General features: G+C 40.8%; 1 protein-coding gene across 7 annotated transcripts in view; it reads right to left on the bottom strand.

Annotated features, from left to right (window-relative positions):
• Cpeb3 (cytoplasmic polyadenylation element binding protein 3) overlaps positions 1–14,726 on the bottom strand; it is a 190,747-nt gene that overhangs the window by 53,695 nt on the left and 122,326 nt on the right. For all 7 annotated transcript variants that reach the window (XM_055614100.1, XM_055614097.1, XM_055614098.1 and 4 more), the window contains one exon: positions 13,982–14,071. In XM_055614100.1, coding sequence (XP_055470075.1) covers positions 13,982–14,071 — 90 coding nt within the window. The remainder of the gene's footprint in view (positions 1–13,981; positions 14,072–14,726) is intronic.

Raw genomic sequence — 14,726 nt, 5'->3', positions numbered from 1 at the left:
TTTTTTTTTTTTTTTTTTTTTTTTTTTTTTTTTTTTTGTATATTTTGTTTGGGCCCAAGCTTCTCTCTCTGTTACTGAGCCAGTAACAGACACAAGTTCATAAAATGCTTCCGGTTTCAGGAATGGCAACTGGGGGGTGTGCGTGTGCGTATGTGTGAGGGGTATTCTAAAACACTGTGAACAAAGGGAAGCCTCAACTCAGCGCCAGTCTGAAGGATGAGAGGCGGGCTCTGGGGAAACTCGTGGCCACTGCTTCAGTCATGACTCTGGGCTACAGAACAGTTAGAATGAAATGCCTCACTGTCTACTGTTTGAAACAAGTTAGCAGTGTGAGAGCAGGAAGGGATTTTCAGATAAGCATGAACTGGCAGTGCAAGTCTCTTAAGGAGTGGGGACAGGAAGGTATAAGGGCACAATTTTATTTGGCTAGGTTTTTGAAGGACCAATTTAATAAAAAGGACTTTTTCTTTTAATGCCTGAGAACATACTAAGAATTACCTCTAAAATGTTCTTGGTTCCTTTTCAAACACAAAGCTTCCTGAGGTCTTAAATATATTTCATATTTTAATGTGAAGTATCTGATCCCCCATATAAATAGCAATTATCACCAAGCTTACTACCTCAACTACTAGGCCTTGGGTGTTCAAAATACCCTAGGAACTGGCTAAGAAGCATATCTATTGGCTCATCTCATCCTCACAGGCTCCATGGGGTAAATTTGGTTGTCATTATCACATTTCATAGAAGAGGTATTCACAGGAATTTTCAGATTCAAAGCTAGGGGCTGAATTTGGAGTTAAACCCCTTAAGCCAGGTCTGGAGTTCTGACCGTTATCCATTATCAATTCTATCCCATCTAAAAATAACAATAAAATTAATTTTAATATCACCAAAGACACGTCTCTTTTTTTATGTGAGTACGACTTTTAGATGGTTCTTGGCACCAAATAATAACAGGCAGTGAGTTCTTGAGGTCTAGCACCGAGGAATATTGATTGAGATAAACAACCCCATCCAAGAACACTAGCGTTCGCTCTTTCCCACAGTCAGGAGAGGTTGTTCTAAGGCTGGCAGCTGCTATAAAAGTTACAAAGAACTATTTACTACTTGTTCACAGACAATACCTTCAAGGAAATGGAAGGGAAAATTATTTCATCTCTTCTTCAAAGAATTGATTTACATGGTGCTTGAGCACAACACACAGGAAAATAACATAAATGTGTTAAATCTGTAAGAAATGTGAAGTTAAAAGATGCTGTCTCTGGATATGTACTGAGTCTGCATAAAGGCTGGATTTGTTTCCCTCTAATGTAATACCTATTATGAAAAACAGAACTCAAGCTCTGCTGTGGCTTTCTAGTCCATGAGGAATCAGTGCTGCCCCTTAGAACAGGCTTCTATGCACTTGTTTTTGTGGATTTCTGGCCAGATGTCACATACTAAGGCTATGACGACATTCAATGGTCATCCCTGTTCTGCCATTGGTAGGTCTGGAAATGGCCATATTCTTCTGGGTCTCTTTCTCCAGTTCAGGACGGCAGCCTCTCTGGCCTTGAACTCTTGCGTCTCTGCGGCAGTATGTAATGTTCAGTCTCAGCCGAGAGTGCTTCTTTGGCCTCCTTCAGACTCCAGGTCTTTCACTGGGAGTATCAGACAGCCTACACAAACTGGTGGATACACTCAGCAACTAAGTGGCCATGACTACCAGGCCTTGGAGGCCCAGGAAAACTTAAATCCAAGCAGTGGTCGATTATGTCAGCTGACCCGCTGCCTGTGACCTGCACCTGCCTTTAAAATGTTATTGGTGGTTAACATGTTTCAAGTAATACTCACAAATGAGAAGAAAATTCCACTGTATGGGGATGTGTCCTGGTTGGTATTCACAAAACGGTGACCAACCACTTTATGGACTTCTGATCAAGTCAGAACAGCCCCGGAAAGATAGGCCTAAGCCTTGGATAGGCAGAGAACTCCCGCCTCACAAAAGACAAACTTCTCCAACCACCCATACCCTTCCTAGAGATATCTGAAGGCACCTCCAGCCTGAGCTGCCCGAGTTCAGTTTTGTTTTGTTTTATTTTTTAATGACACAGCAGTCTGTTTCAAACCTTCTCTCTGACCTTGAATTTCAGGTCAGAGGACTTACCTGGTTTGCCTCAGGAGGTTTGTCTTTGGATTCATTTCAAGAGAACCGAAAATATCTAGGAGCAAAGCATGATGGTAGGCTCTACAAGGATAAATAAGAGCAAGGAAGGCCCCTGCTCTGGAAAAACTAAGATTTATATCCTTTGTATATAAGGATGTAAAGAAGCACATATCATCATGGAAAGTGTGCTGTGGGCGTGCCCTACAGAATACTAGTAAGAAACACTGCAGCAGATTTTCCCAATCCAGAGAATAATAGAGTGGAAGCCAGATCTAGCTGGAGAGGACTATTTTTTTTTTTCCCAAGAAGCAAGGCATTCCAAGTTCAGGAAAGAAAGCAGGCCACGGCATGGACAGGCCAAGTTCAGACTCGTGTAAAGTAGCAACTGAGTTATGAGTAGAGCACGAGGTTGGAGTGAGTGCATCATCCCACCAGTTCCCTACCTGCTGCCTAGATCACTGAAGAACTAGAGCTGTTATTTATTTTCCTGTTGGGACTAGAAAACCAGAACCTAAAATGGTTTGAACTCTTATGTGCCCTAGGCACAGGAACATACCCATTAAGATACAAAGAGGTCACAGGGGCAAGCAGAGAGCTCTACCTAGAGACAGTATTTTAGGGGATGGAGAGATGGCTCAGCAGTTAGGAGCACTTGCTCTTCCAGAGGACCTGGAGTTAGGTTCCCAGCATGCAGGGTGGCTCACAGTCGCCTGGTACTCCAGCTCCAGGCTGGTCTGTGACCTCCATAGGCACACACTTGTGACACACACACACATAAAAATTGAGGAAAAAAATACATTAAGTCCTTAAAAAAAAAAAAAAAGAAAAGAAAAAAGAAAACTCCATTAAAAATCTGAAGAATCGGGCTTGAGATATGGCTCAGAGGTTAAGAGCACTGGCTGCTCTTCCAGAGGTCCTGAGTTCAATTCCCAGCAACCACATGGTGGCTCATAACCATCTATAATGTGATATGATGCCCCTTCTGGCCTGCAGGTATACATGCAGATAGCTCACTCATGTATATAAATAAGTCTTTTTTTTTTTTTTACAACTCTGAAGAATCAGTTTTTAAAACATATTTCTTTGAAAATTGAACTTCACAGAGAAAAGAAAGATTATTTTCAGTATGCAAGAGATGACAGAGAAATCAGAAACTTGCTCTGAAGGCAGAGCCAGATGTCACGTTTGCACAGGTGAACACGCTGAAAGGATCCAAGGGAAGAAAGCAGCCCATGTTCAAATGCAGAGGGGGCTCTGCAAATGTACTTGCTCACGTCTCTGGATTCCTAAACATGCCCCTTGGAGTCAAAGCCAGATTTCTTCGACTATATTTACTACCTAGCGTTGAGACACACATTGGCTCTAGCCCATTTTCTGCTTCTTACTACACTAACAACTGCTTCTCTGCGGGATGGCTGTGGGTACCCAGCTGTAGGGGTAGGAGTTGTTGGGAACGAACAAGAAAACAAGTTAACTGAGAAGAAGCACCCCAAAAACGAAGACTAGCAGGGTACTTTCTGCAGTCTGAGACAATGAGCTGGAGAGTTAGGTTTTAAAAGGTTTGTTTATATAATCACACATTCTCTGTATAAAGAGGGACTTGGCAAGTCTGCCAATCTGTCCGTGTTAAGTCATTGTCAGTTCTAATAAGCACCTGACCAGGGAGAACTGAGACCAGACTGGGAGTGTGGAAGGAACTGACCAAACCAGTTAGGTGATTTTATTACTAGTACCCACTACGTTTTCATGGAGGGCACACTATCCAACACCTACTAATCCTAAAACATGTAATCTGAAAAACCTAACCAGGCACTAACTCAGAGGAGTACACTGAGATTCAGAGATTAAATTACTCAATGCTAACTGTCATAGAGCTAGCAACTACTGGAGCTTATTCCTGAGTCCAGATCTGATATCTGTTCCCCAACTTGCTTCTTTTCCCTCATCCTCAGACAACTGGTCATCTGTTTTTCCAGCAGACATGTTCCTCAGTTGTCTTCAGGCCTAAGCTCTAACACTCTAATTCTCTTCTCTTCTGGACTTTAATGTTCTCAGGTTAGTTACTGATTTTCTCTCTATGACAATCTCCCTTCTTTAAGACAATGGGCGCCTACTCTATTTAGAAGACAACCCAGGTTCACTGTCAGTGTTCAATCATTTCAACAGTTCCTCATAGCTGTCCCCCCCCCCCCCCGTCCTCCTCCTCGTCCTCCTTCTCTTCTCCCTACCACTGTGTGGGTACGAGGGAGTGCAGGCACACATGCTTGTGTGTATGAAAGTGGATGTGCCAGAGGTCAACTTTGGGTGGTTTCTTCCTGGCCTAAAGCTTGATGGTTGGGCTAGGTGGGCTGTCCACCAAGCCCTAGGGATCCTCTTGTCTCCACCTTTCCCATGCTGGGATAACAGGCAAATACCACCATGCCTAACCTTTTCATGTAGTTTCTGTAGACAGATATCAGGTCCTCATGCTTGCAAGACAAACACTTTAGTGACTGAGCCATCTCCCTAGCCCCAGTTTCCCATTTCCACTCCTTTTACTTAATATACTCTTTCTTGATCACACTTTCAGTCTTGATCTTATCTAAACCTTGTCAGCAAGTTCAGACCAAAGCAAAAACATCCTCTCTCCTTCACCTGCCAAATTAACGTTTCACTTGAGTTTCTGGAGTGAGCTCTCTTCCAAACAAAGTCCTTATGAGGAGTACTTACAACTTCTCTGGATTAAGCAAGCACCTGCCCTTTCCTAGCACCTCTGCCTGGGCACAGCATGTACCACTGTGACCTTGTACATGCTGTCTCTTACTTCTGTAGTTGTTCAAGCTTTGCCTTGTGGCTTATATGCTCCAAATGCTGTTTTCCTTCCTGTACAGTTCCCTAAACTATAAATGGTTCACAAAAACCAAATTCACAGTTTGACTTTCGTACAATGCTGAGAAGACAGGTGTTTAATAAAATAGCCTAAGTGGAAATGTACTACGGTTTCAAAAGCAAAAATAGAAGTTGTTCCATCTGTCTAAACAGGACAAGACAAAACACCACACCTCATTCCAGTACAGTGCAATTTCCATGTTTTCACAAGAAAACTACCCCCTGGAATGAAAACTGCAAGTATATAAAATATATGAATATATTAAAATATATTCACAATTCACCAGAATGTTAGCACTGTCAGCCAAGACCTACATTTATGAAAGGAAAATAAAAGAATATTCTCAAAGTATTAATTATAGAGTGTGGAAGATTAAATACATGCTAACATCACTATGCTTTTCAACTGATCAGTTTACATAACCCAGAAGGTAGAAAAACTTGGAACTGGAGACTAGAACAATACTGACTTATTTCCATTCAAATTATCTACAAGAGAAAAAAAATGACATTTGCAAACCTATTTTTCCAAAGTCAGATTTTAGACAAATGAAAGGAAAAATAGGTGCTACGGTCCAGCCCAGTACAGCTACTCAACGATCAATGTCCCTTTTTTATCCCTTAAACAGTATTGCTTTAGCTGGCTGGCTCAAAGTGGATCTGAATCCACGTGGCCTGCCTTATGCCAGATTCACAGATCATGCTGCTATTACATAAACCATCACAACTGCATGGCTTAGTCACAAGGTCAGCAGGCAAGCCAGCTTGGATAGCACAGAGAACTTCAGGGCTGCAGCTGAAACAGCCACTGAGAAGCACATGCTTTTGGTGCTCAAGAGATGGCTCTGAGCTAAAGAGCACTGGCTGCTCTTTATGAAGGACCTGGGTTTGATCCTAAGCACCTACACAGCAGCTGACCTCCTGGGGCACCAGGAACACACGATGCATGTACACACATGCACAGAAACAGATGTAGGCAAAATATCCACACACACATACACAGTAGAATAAAATATATGTTTAAAAAAAGTTGCAATGCTTTTCTGAAAGTGGAAGGGAGTCCACACCTGAGTCACCCTATAGTATGCTGTGTGCCTGTGTCTACTCCTGTGCACCTGGCTGTGCTCATGGAGTGTGCTCCAGATTGTCAATGCCAGCATCAGCTGCCCACGTAAACTGTGAGTTACAGCTTCTTCCATTACTGGAATCTTCTGGAGGGTCTCAGAGCACACAGATATCTCCTGCCCAATATCTAAGGCTAGCTCTTGTCCTTGTGTTTGCCCAGAAGCCTGTGCCAACCATGTTAGTACAGCTGCTCTCCATGGCTAGATCTTCTGCATGGCTCCACAGGCTCCATTCCCCCTCCCAAGAGGCGAGGTTATAGCACAACTTGGAGGAGCTGCTTCCTGAAGAACCAGGATAAAGCCCAGGCTAGACAGACTCTTTTATAGGCAGCAACTCTGGAAAGAGACACTCTCTAGGAGACACTGAGAGAGATTATACTAAATATCTATCAATATGTTTGCTGGGCCAAGGTATCTTTCTAAATTGAACATTCACAGCCCTGTGCTCAAGGAAGCAAAGTCAAGATAGTCCTTTATTAAGTGGTCAAGAAACCCAGGGCTCCACCCTTGAGGATAACTTACATTATAGCTAAGTCTTAAAACACCTACTGGACTAATCAGATTTGCTCTCTGGGACTCAACTAAAAACATGAAGATATTTGAGCTGACTCATGGTAGAAGTCATGCAATGGAGAATTAGCTCCCAGTGTACACATCTCAGCTGCCTGCCACCCCTACTACAGCCTCCATGACATCTGCTCATATCAAAGCTCCGACAGCCACACCCATGAACTGAGGCAGCACCACAGTATCTGTGATCCATCCAGTCAACGAACTCAACCACAAGGCAGCTAGCTCATCCAGGCACATAACTGGTGAGGTACCAGCAAGGAGGCAGATGCTTAAATTTAGGCTATCTATAAAAGACAACTCAAACCTACTTCAAGCTTAAGAAGCTCTTGGAAATACTCCAGCTTACATGAGAACAACAGAGTACAAGGTTCAGGAAAAGACAAGGATGACTTTGGTCTTGAAGTAGCTATGAAAATATACAGTGAGTCATATGAATTCTAGCCTTAGCAATAACATAAGCCAGGTGTGGTGGTGCATGCCTATAATCCCAGGGAGGCAGAGGCAGGTGATTCTCTGTGAGAAAGCGAGTCCAGGACACAAGGCTACACAGAGAAACCCTGTCTCAATAAGGGAGAAAAAAAAAAAAAAAGAAAAGTAAAGTGAAAATACAATTTATCAGATGATATAGCCTAAGTATGCCTTTCCTTCTAAGCAAAAGTGAATGAAAGTATTACTTCCTTTATTTACCAGGCAAAATAATATCAGCTATTGATCTTCCAGGTTCAAGTCAGTCTAACAGAAATTGTGCAGACTAATGAAAAGACATCTCTCCTTCTGTCTCAGCCTTAAATAAAGGTTGGGTTAAAGTAAGAGGATATTTAAGCAACTTTCAGTTCTTGAACATGATGAACTTCTAACTCTCTGAGCAAGTAATGAGACGGTACATTACTTTCAAAGCTGTAGTTCATTCATTTAAAAAATATACAAGGGAAATTGTGCCAGGTATAGGAGGTGCTTGGTACAGACAGCAAGCTAAGCAGGAGAATCACTCTGCTCTTACAGTCTAGTTTAGGAAACAGAGGATAGGTACTTTTAAAAAAGTAAATTCAGGTAAGAAAGAAATCTGAGGGGAAGGAGAGCAGAGGGCTGAGGGGCAGCTACTTTAGATACAGACGTTAGAAAGACTGCTGTTAAGGTGGCATCAGAGCAGAGACCAAAGGAAAGAAACGGGCATCCCCACTCAGAAATCCAGGGGAAGAGTTTCAGACCAAAAAAAAGTATAACTGCTCAAAGAGGACTGTCCTGGTCAAGAGACACCAGGGTTGGCCATAGTGGCGTGTACCTGCGATCCAAGTACTGAATACTGTCAGAACTTCAAGGTCACCCTAAGCTTCCTCACAAGATTCTACTAAGATAGGCAGTGACGGTAGAAGGCAGCCAAGATTCAGCCAGTCGGGCCCAAGAGAAAAAAGACTGAACTGTTTCAGGCACATGATTCATACCAGTGTGGCCCTGGCTTCTCCAGAGGTCCATTATTTGCCAAACAAGGAAGCAAAAAGGTGAGTTCACAGCTGCAATGTGCCATTTATCTGACTTGGAACTAAAGAGAAAACTGTGCAGATGTCCAAATTAGCATAAACTTCACAAAGAGATTGCTTTAGGAAGCCATGTGACATCAAATCCGGAATCATTAAGATTTTCATCTGTAGTTAAGTAGCTTCTAATTTAGCCTAAAGAAAACAACTTGAAAGAAAAGGATACAGTCAAGAATACATGAACATAAGTATTATTACTAACTTGCAAGCAAGCAAATAAATTAGGGTATTGAATAGGTGAGGCAGCCATTAAAAGTCATTAAATGCTTGCAGGGAGAAGAGACTGAAAGGTGAACACAGACTGCATCTCAGCTGTTATATCCCCAGCCCTGTATGCAGATACGTAAATGTGACTAAAGCCCACAAGGAAACAAAAACATGTTGATGATTACTTCTGCTGGGGAGGCACCATCATTCTTATTGCTCACGAAGTAACAGTTGCTCAATGAAAGCTAGATTGTTTTGTTCTGGTTCATCTACTCCATCACACTTACAGGGTATTTATGATGCCAGGTATCTGAAAAGAAGGCTGTAGCCATTTCAATTTCATGATCTTAGTAACTGTTACTATAAGCTTTACTTATTTTTTTTTCATTTTCTTTTCCCTTCTCAAAAAGATGACTCAAGATACATGCACCTCCAACTCCTGACTCTGCTCCCAACAGCCTGACTATAAACCAAGAGATTCTTGGGAATCTCTTCTCAGATCAGACATAAGAGCAGACGAAAGTCTACATCAAATCATCACCACACCAACCTGGTTCCCTCTGATCAACAATGCCAATCAGTCTACCATTTAGTGGAAGGAATTTCAACACATCCTGCCGTTGAACCTACTGCCACCACGACCAGCTTCATCACCAGAACCACTGATCTCTTCTTTCTCTCCCTCCCCCCGTTCTTGTAATATCTCACTGCTAGTATCCTAGATCTTCATAGCTTCTCTATAAAACTAACCATGGAAACCACTCCTCTGCTCAAACAAGCCTTCAGTGATAGCTGGGCACTGTGCAAAGGATTCTATGTGCAATTTCTTGTTTAAGCATAAGAAACCACATGAAGGCATAATCATTATCCCCATTTTTATGACATTTAGGAAGATTAATGATTGACTGTCTATCAAGTGTGGAACAGGAATTCTATGCAGGTAATTTGTCGATAGTTCATATTTGAGATCACCAGTTACTCAGCTCAAATGTGATTACAGCGCTGACTTCATTCAACCTTAAATGCTATCCTGAACACATCCACTTCTGTGATGTCCTTATTTCTAAATGAGACTAATACAATGCAATTAAGAACTTTGGACTCACAGCCAGGTATGCTGACACATAATCAAAAGCACTTACAGAGTTCAAGGTACACATGGAGGCCAGAATGGGCTACCATGTCTCAAACATTTCCCCTCCCCCACATGGAGGGTGGTGCTGGAGATGTCACTTCTCTAGTAGAGTCTCTTCTAGCATGCATGAAGCCTAGATTACATCCCCAGATCACACACTTGCAATCCCCAGCATTGGGAAAGAGCAGGAGGACCAGAAGTTCAAGGTTAGCTACATAACAAACTTTAAGTCTAATCTAGGCGACATCAGATCCTGTCTGGTGGAGAGTAGAGGGAAGCCTTTGAATTCAAAGATCAGGCTGTTTTAGTTCAAATCCCAAGCCTACCTACAGCCTTTGACAAATTACTCTCTTCTGAACTTATTTCTGCTTCTATAAGTATGGGAATAATATGCTGCTGTGGTGGTTTGAATGACGATGGCCCCTACAAGCTCACAGTTTAAATTCTCGATACCCAGTTAATAGAACTGTCTGGACAGGATTGGGAGGTGTGGCCCTAGGAAAGCAGGTGTGGCCTTGTAGGTGTCACTGGGAGTGACTTTGAAAGCCTACAACAGGCCCAGCCTCTCTTTGCCTGCTGTGTTCAGATCACATGTAAGCTCTCAGGTATTACTCTACTGCTAGGCCTGTCTGCCTGCCTCCACACTCCTGCTGTGTCGATCATGGATTAACGCTCCGAAACTGTAAGCAAGTCCCCAATTAAATGCTTTCTTGTACAAGCTGACCATGGTGTTTCCTCACAGTAAGATAGGTGCCTACTTCGAAAAACTGGGATGATTAAATGATATTAAGAATAAAAAATAGTGATGCATTGCCTGGCTCACAGTAAATATCAGCCAGCCCAAATACCATGATCACACTGTCCCCTTGCATGTTCTGCCTACTCCAGGTCAGGTTTACACAGCCACAGCAATCTCTTCTTCTCGATGTCTAAAATGATTTTGCTCCCTTGATTTGGATACAAATTGGCCTATAGTTTAAAAGAAATAGCATCGTTCTTAATGCCATTCAGGAACTTAAATAAGCACAAGAATTTACTCTTTTGAATCCTCATTACAACACTATGAAATAGTCATGATGTTATGCTTTCTTTGTAGGTGATAAAACTAAGGCACAGAAAGGTTAAATAACCTACCTAAGGTCATACAATACATCAAAGCCCAGAAAGTCTGGTGCCAGAAGTCATACTTCATCATTCAAGGTTTCACATTTGTATTTTTAAATACCTCTAAGAAAGTGGAGCCTTTTGAAATCAAGAATGGTGTCTTCTCTAGAGTCCCCAAAAAACAAACATAGACTCTTCCAGAGATTCCTGTACACAAACATCTGATACACTATATTCCATCTGTACCAGAACCCAAACCTGCTTGAATCTATTCTGCTCCCTTCCCCTCCCTTTTCTCTCCTCTCCTCCCCCTTTCCCTTCTCCTTTCTCTTTTGTATACTGGGGACAGAACTAGGGCCCACACATGCTAGGCAGGTGCTGAACCTCTCAGTTACATCCCCAGCCCCTTTCGTGTATCTATTCTGAGACAGAATTTTCTTATTCTGAGACTTGAATTTTTCAATCCTCTACACCGAGGCTCCTTGGTAGCTATGATTACAGACCTGTGTCACCAGGCCTAGCTCACCAGTTAGTTCCAGGCCAGCCAAGGCTACACAGAGTCTGTCTCAAAAATCCAAAACCAACCAACCAAAAACACATAAAGAAAAGTACTGGTACTTTTACTGGCATGGCAAAAAACATTAAACATAACTAAAAAGTAAATTATAAATTGGTGGAGATGTTTCAAACATAGCTCAAAGTACTTAAAAGAACAAAAAATATAGGCTTAGCTGATAGAGTGCTTGCCAGAATCCATGAACCCTGGGCTTGACATCATAAGACTAAGTTCAGTGGGTCATGTCTGCAGTTGAAGGTCATCCCCAGATACATAGTAAGCTCAAGTCCAACCTGGGCTACTTCAGACTACCTAAAAAAATAAAAATCATTCATAGACAAGAAGTTTTTTACAAGAAAACCAATATCTAGGAGGTATCAGAGAAAGTATACATTTAACAAAATAAGAAAACCAATGTGATAGTAAAAAAAAAAAGTTTAAAGTAACCATAAAATTGCAAAAATTTAAAAGGAATAATTTCCCTAGACTCTCAGCAAGATTAAGTTAGAATAAAAAATCCACCCAGGCAGTAATGACAAAAATGTAAGTCAGGGGGCTGGAGAGATGGCTCAGGGGTTAAGAGCACTGGCTGTTTTTCTAAGGTCCTCAGTTCAATTCCCAGCAACCACATGGTGGCTCACAACCATCTATAAGATCTAATGCCTTCTTCTGTTGTATAGGCATACATGCAGGTAAAATACCATATAAATAATAAACAAATAAGTCTTAAAAAATTGCCCAATGTACAGAAGGCCCTAGGTTCAAACCCCAGCACCTTTCCCCATGCAAAGAAAACTTAGAAAGGAAAAAAAGGATAAAAAAGATGGAAACACGAGAATACTCACTGAAGCATAATTTATGAGAGAAAACAACTTTAATATTAACAAACTTGAATAAATAAACTATGCTCATTAAGAATAATGTAGGTCTGTTGAAGAAAGATACTAATATTGTTAAGGGAGAAATATATACAGTAAAACAGCATTCAAACTATAGTAATGCACATCTGTAAAATTTAAAATTCATGCAAGTTTACATATCAAAAGGAGGATATTTAGCAAAATGTATATGATTATATCTTACAGATCTACACCTGAGATGATTATTTGAACACGACCATATATATAATTAATTTTTTTATTTTTCCAATGACCATTTGAGAATTTTATGCAAGAATGTGACTGTTTTTTTTACTATTACTCTTAGAAATATCTTTCATGTGCGTCATTTTGTAAAATGTGTGGCATGTGATACAATGTGATAAACACGTTCACTCATTGATAAAATGTTACATCCCAACTATGTACCACCACACCTGACCTAAAACATCTTTACATACACAACTTTAAGTAGTATAGTCCATGTGTCATGAGATAGGGAACACATTCTTCCACTGAGATAATCAGTGTAATGATTTTTATCTCTTTTGATGAACATAAGCTTAATTTCAAAGTGTAAAAAGCCAGATGTGGTTGTGCGGGCCTATAATTCCTATAATTCTAGCACTTGAGAGGCTGAGACAAAAATATGCTGAGTGTACTGCCAGCCTGGAATACAAAGTGATGTAGGTCCTGTCTCTAAAAAAACAAAAAATAAGGGCTGAAGAGGTTGGCTCAGAGGTTAAGAACACTTGCTGTCCTTCCAAAGGTCCTGAGTTCAATCCCCAGAAACCACATGGTGGCTTATAACCATCTGTAGTAAGATCTGGTGTGCAGGCAGAATGTTGTACAAACAAGAAATAAAATCTTTAAAAAAACAAAACCTGAAACAAATTAACAAAAGATATTAAAAGCAACAAGCAACCCTATAGTGCCTAACTTCTTTTCATGGATTATAGAGTAAGGAGAAGGATACATGAAAGAAAAAAACAAACAAATTAATGAGCTGGGCATAAAAGGGAGCCAGTGAGTGGCCTTCCCGAGTTTAAGCTCGAGTTGATGCCTGCACAGAACACAGGAAAGACAAGGATGCTGATGTCATCTTCTTGTGACAATTAATTTTACACAGTAAATATGTCATAAATCATTTTCCAAGATGAATGCTACCCTGAAACACAGGCTGCAGAAGATAACAGAGGAAAGAGAAACTCATTCTCCCTAATCCAAAGTACTTTATGAATCTAAGAACATACCCAAAATGAACATCAGCACAGAAGTTCCCTGGATTCTGCAGAAAACGACGACAAACTCTGAGCAAGAAGGCAATATATTTTATCCCTTCAGAGCTTAGTGGGAGAGTCTCCCATAGGTTAAGAGAAGCAGGATATTGTAAAAGATCTTTTGCTAGTTAAGTTCTCCACCTCCCACAGGCCAAGGCACTTACCATTGAGCTGTGGATAATCGACAGACCACACAAAGTCATTCTTTAGCTACTAGCTTTCCCAAGTTCTGGGATTAAAAGATTTATTTAAAAATGAAAAACCCACAAAGATATAGGGATACAAATAAAAACCAACTTTTAAATGTTTCCATTGCTGACATCCCTCGAAACCCTAGGACTCCCCTACCTCATGAAATAATGAACTTAGCAAAAATCTCTTCTATAACAGACTCACAAAATCTCACTGTTAGTAAAATCATCGAACACCGCACTGCTGGGGGAGGTGACTCCAAGTGAAACTCACATGCAATGATGATCAGTGTTATTGTACTTAGAGAAAGAGAACCAACAGCTATTTCAAGACTGTAGGACTGTCCTAGATGGTGCGCCAGGCAGCCTGGCCTCGGACATTACCTTTAGGAGGGAAGTACGACTTGCTCTCTGCTTTGTGAGGCCAGTCCACCACGAGAGGTCCAAACCTGCGAAAGCTGGCCGTGATCTCATCTATAAAACAAAGAAGAAATTTAGTAAAAGGAGGAAAAACTGTAATCATAAGAAACATAAAATACATCTTTTCATTAAAAAATGTTTTCAGGCACTTCCCCCCTCTTTTGCATTTATTTTCTTTTGAGAGCTTTCCCAACCTATCTCTACAGAAGTAAAATCGGCAGAGTAAAACACCATTGCTAGGGAGTGCATTTGAGTATTAGCTTCTAACCATATGACAAGTACATTTCTAACTTTAATTTCTTTCCTTTTACTGCCAATAAACTTAATAAGAAATTTGGAAGAAAAATCTAATTTTGGTTAAAGTGATCTTTATGTCAAGCAAAACAGGAGATGAGATTTCCAAAACTGAGAATGTTTCTCTATTTTTAGAAAAAAGTTAAAGCCTTTGGGATGTAAAGTAAATAAACTGAAATAAAAAAAAAAAGTTAAAGATGCAGACGAGGTTTCAAATATAATTCCATAGATAAAAGAGATGGCTCAGTGGATAAAAGGCTTTCCATGAAGCCTAACAACTTGAGTTCAATCCCTGGGGCTCATACGGTAAAGAGACTCTTACAAATTGTCTCTGACCTCTACTCATTGTGGTATGCATATCGCCCCCAAATAAATAAATAAATAAATAAATAAATAAATAAATAAATAAATAAAT

This window comes from Psammomys obesus, unplaced genomic scaffold (assembly GCF_907164565.1).
Source record: "Psammomys obesus unplaced genomic scaffold, mPsaObe1.curated_primary_1811, whole genome shotgun sequence".
Lineage (NCBI taxonomy): Eukaryota > Metazoa > Chordata > Mammalia > Rodentia > Muridae > Psammomys > Psammomys obesus.
This window is presented reverse-complemented; position numbering and strand designations above follow the sequence as displayed.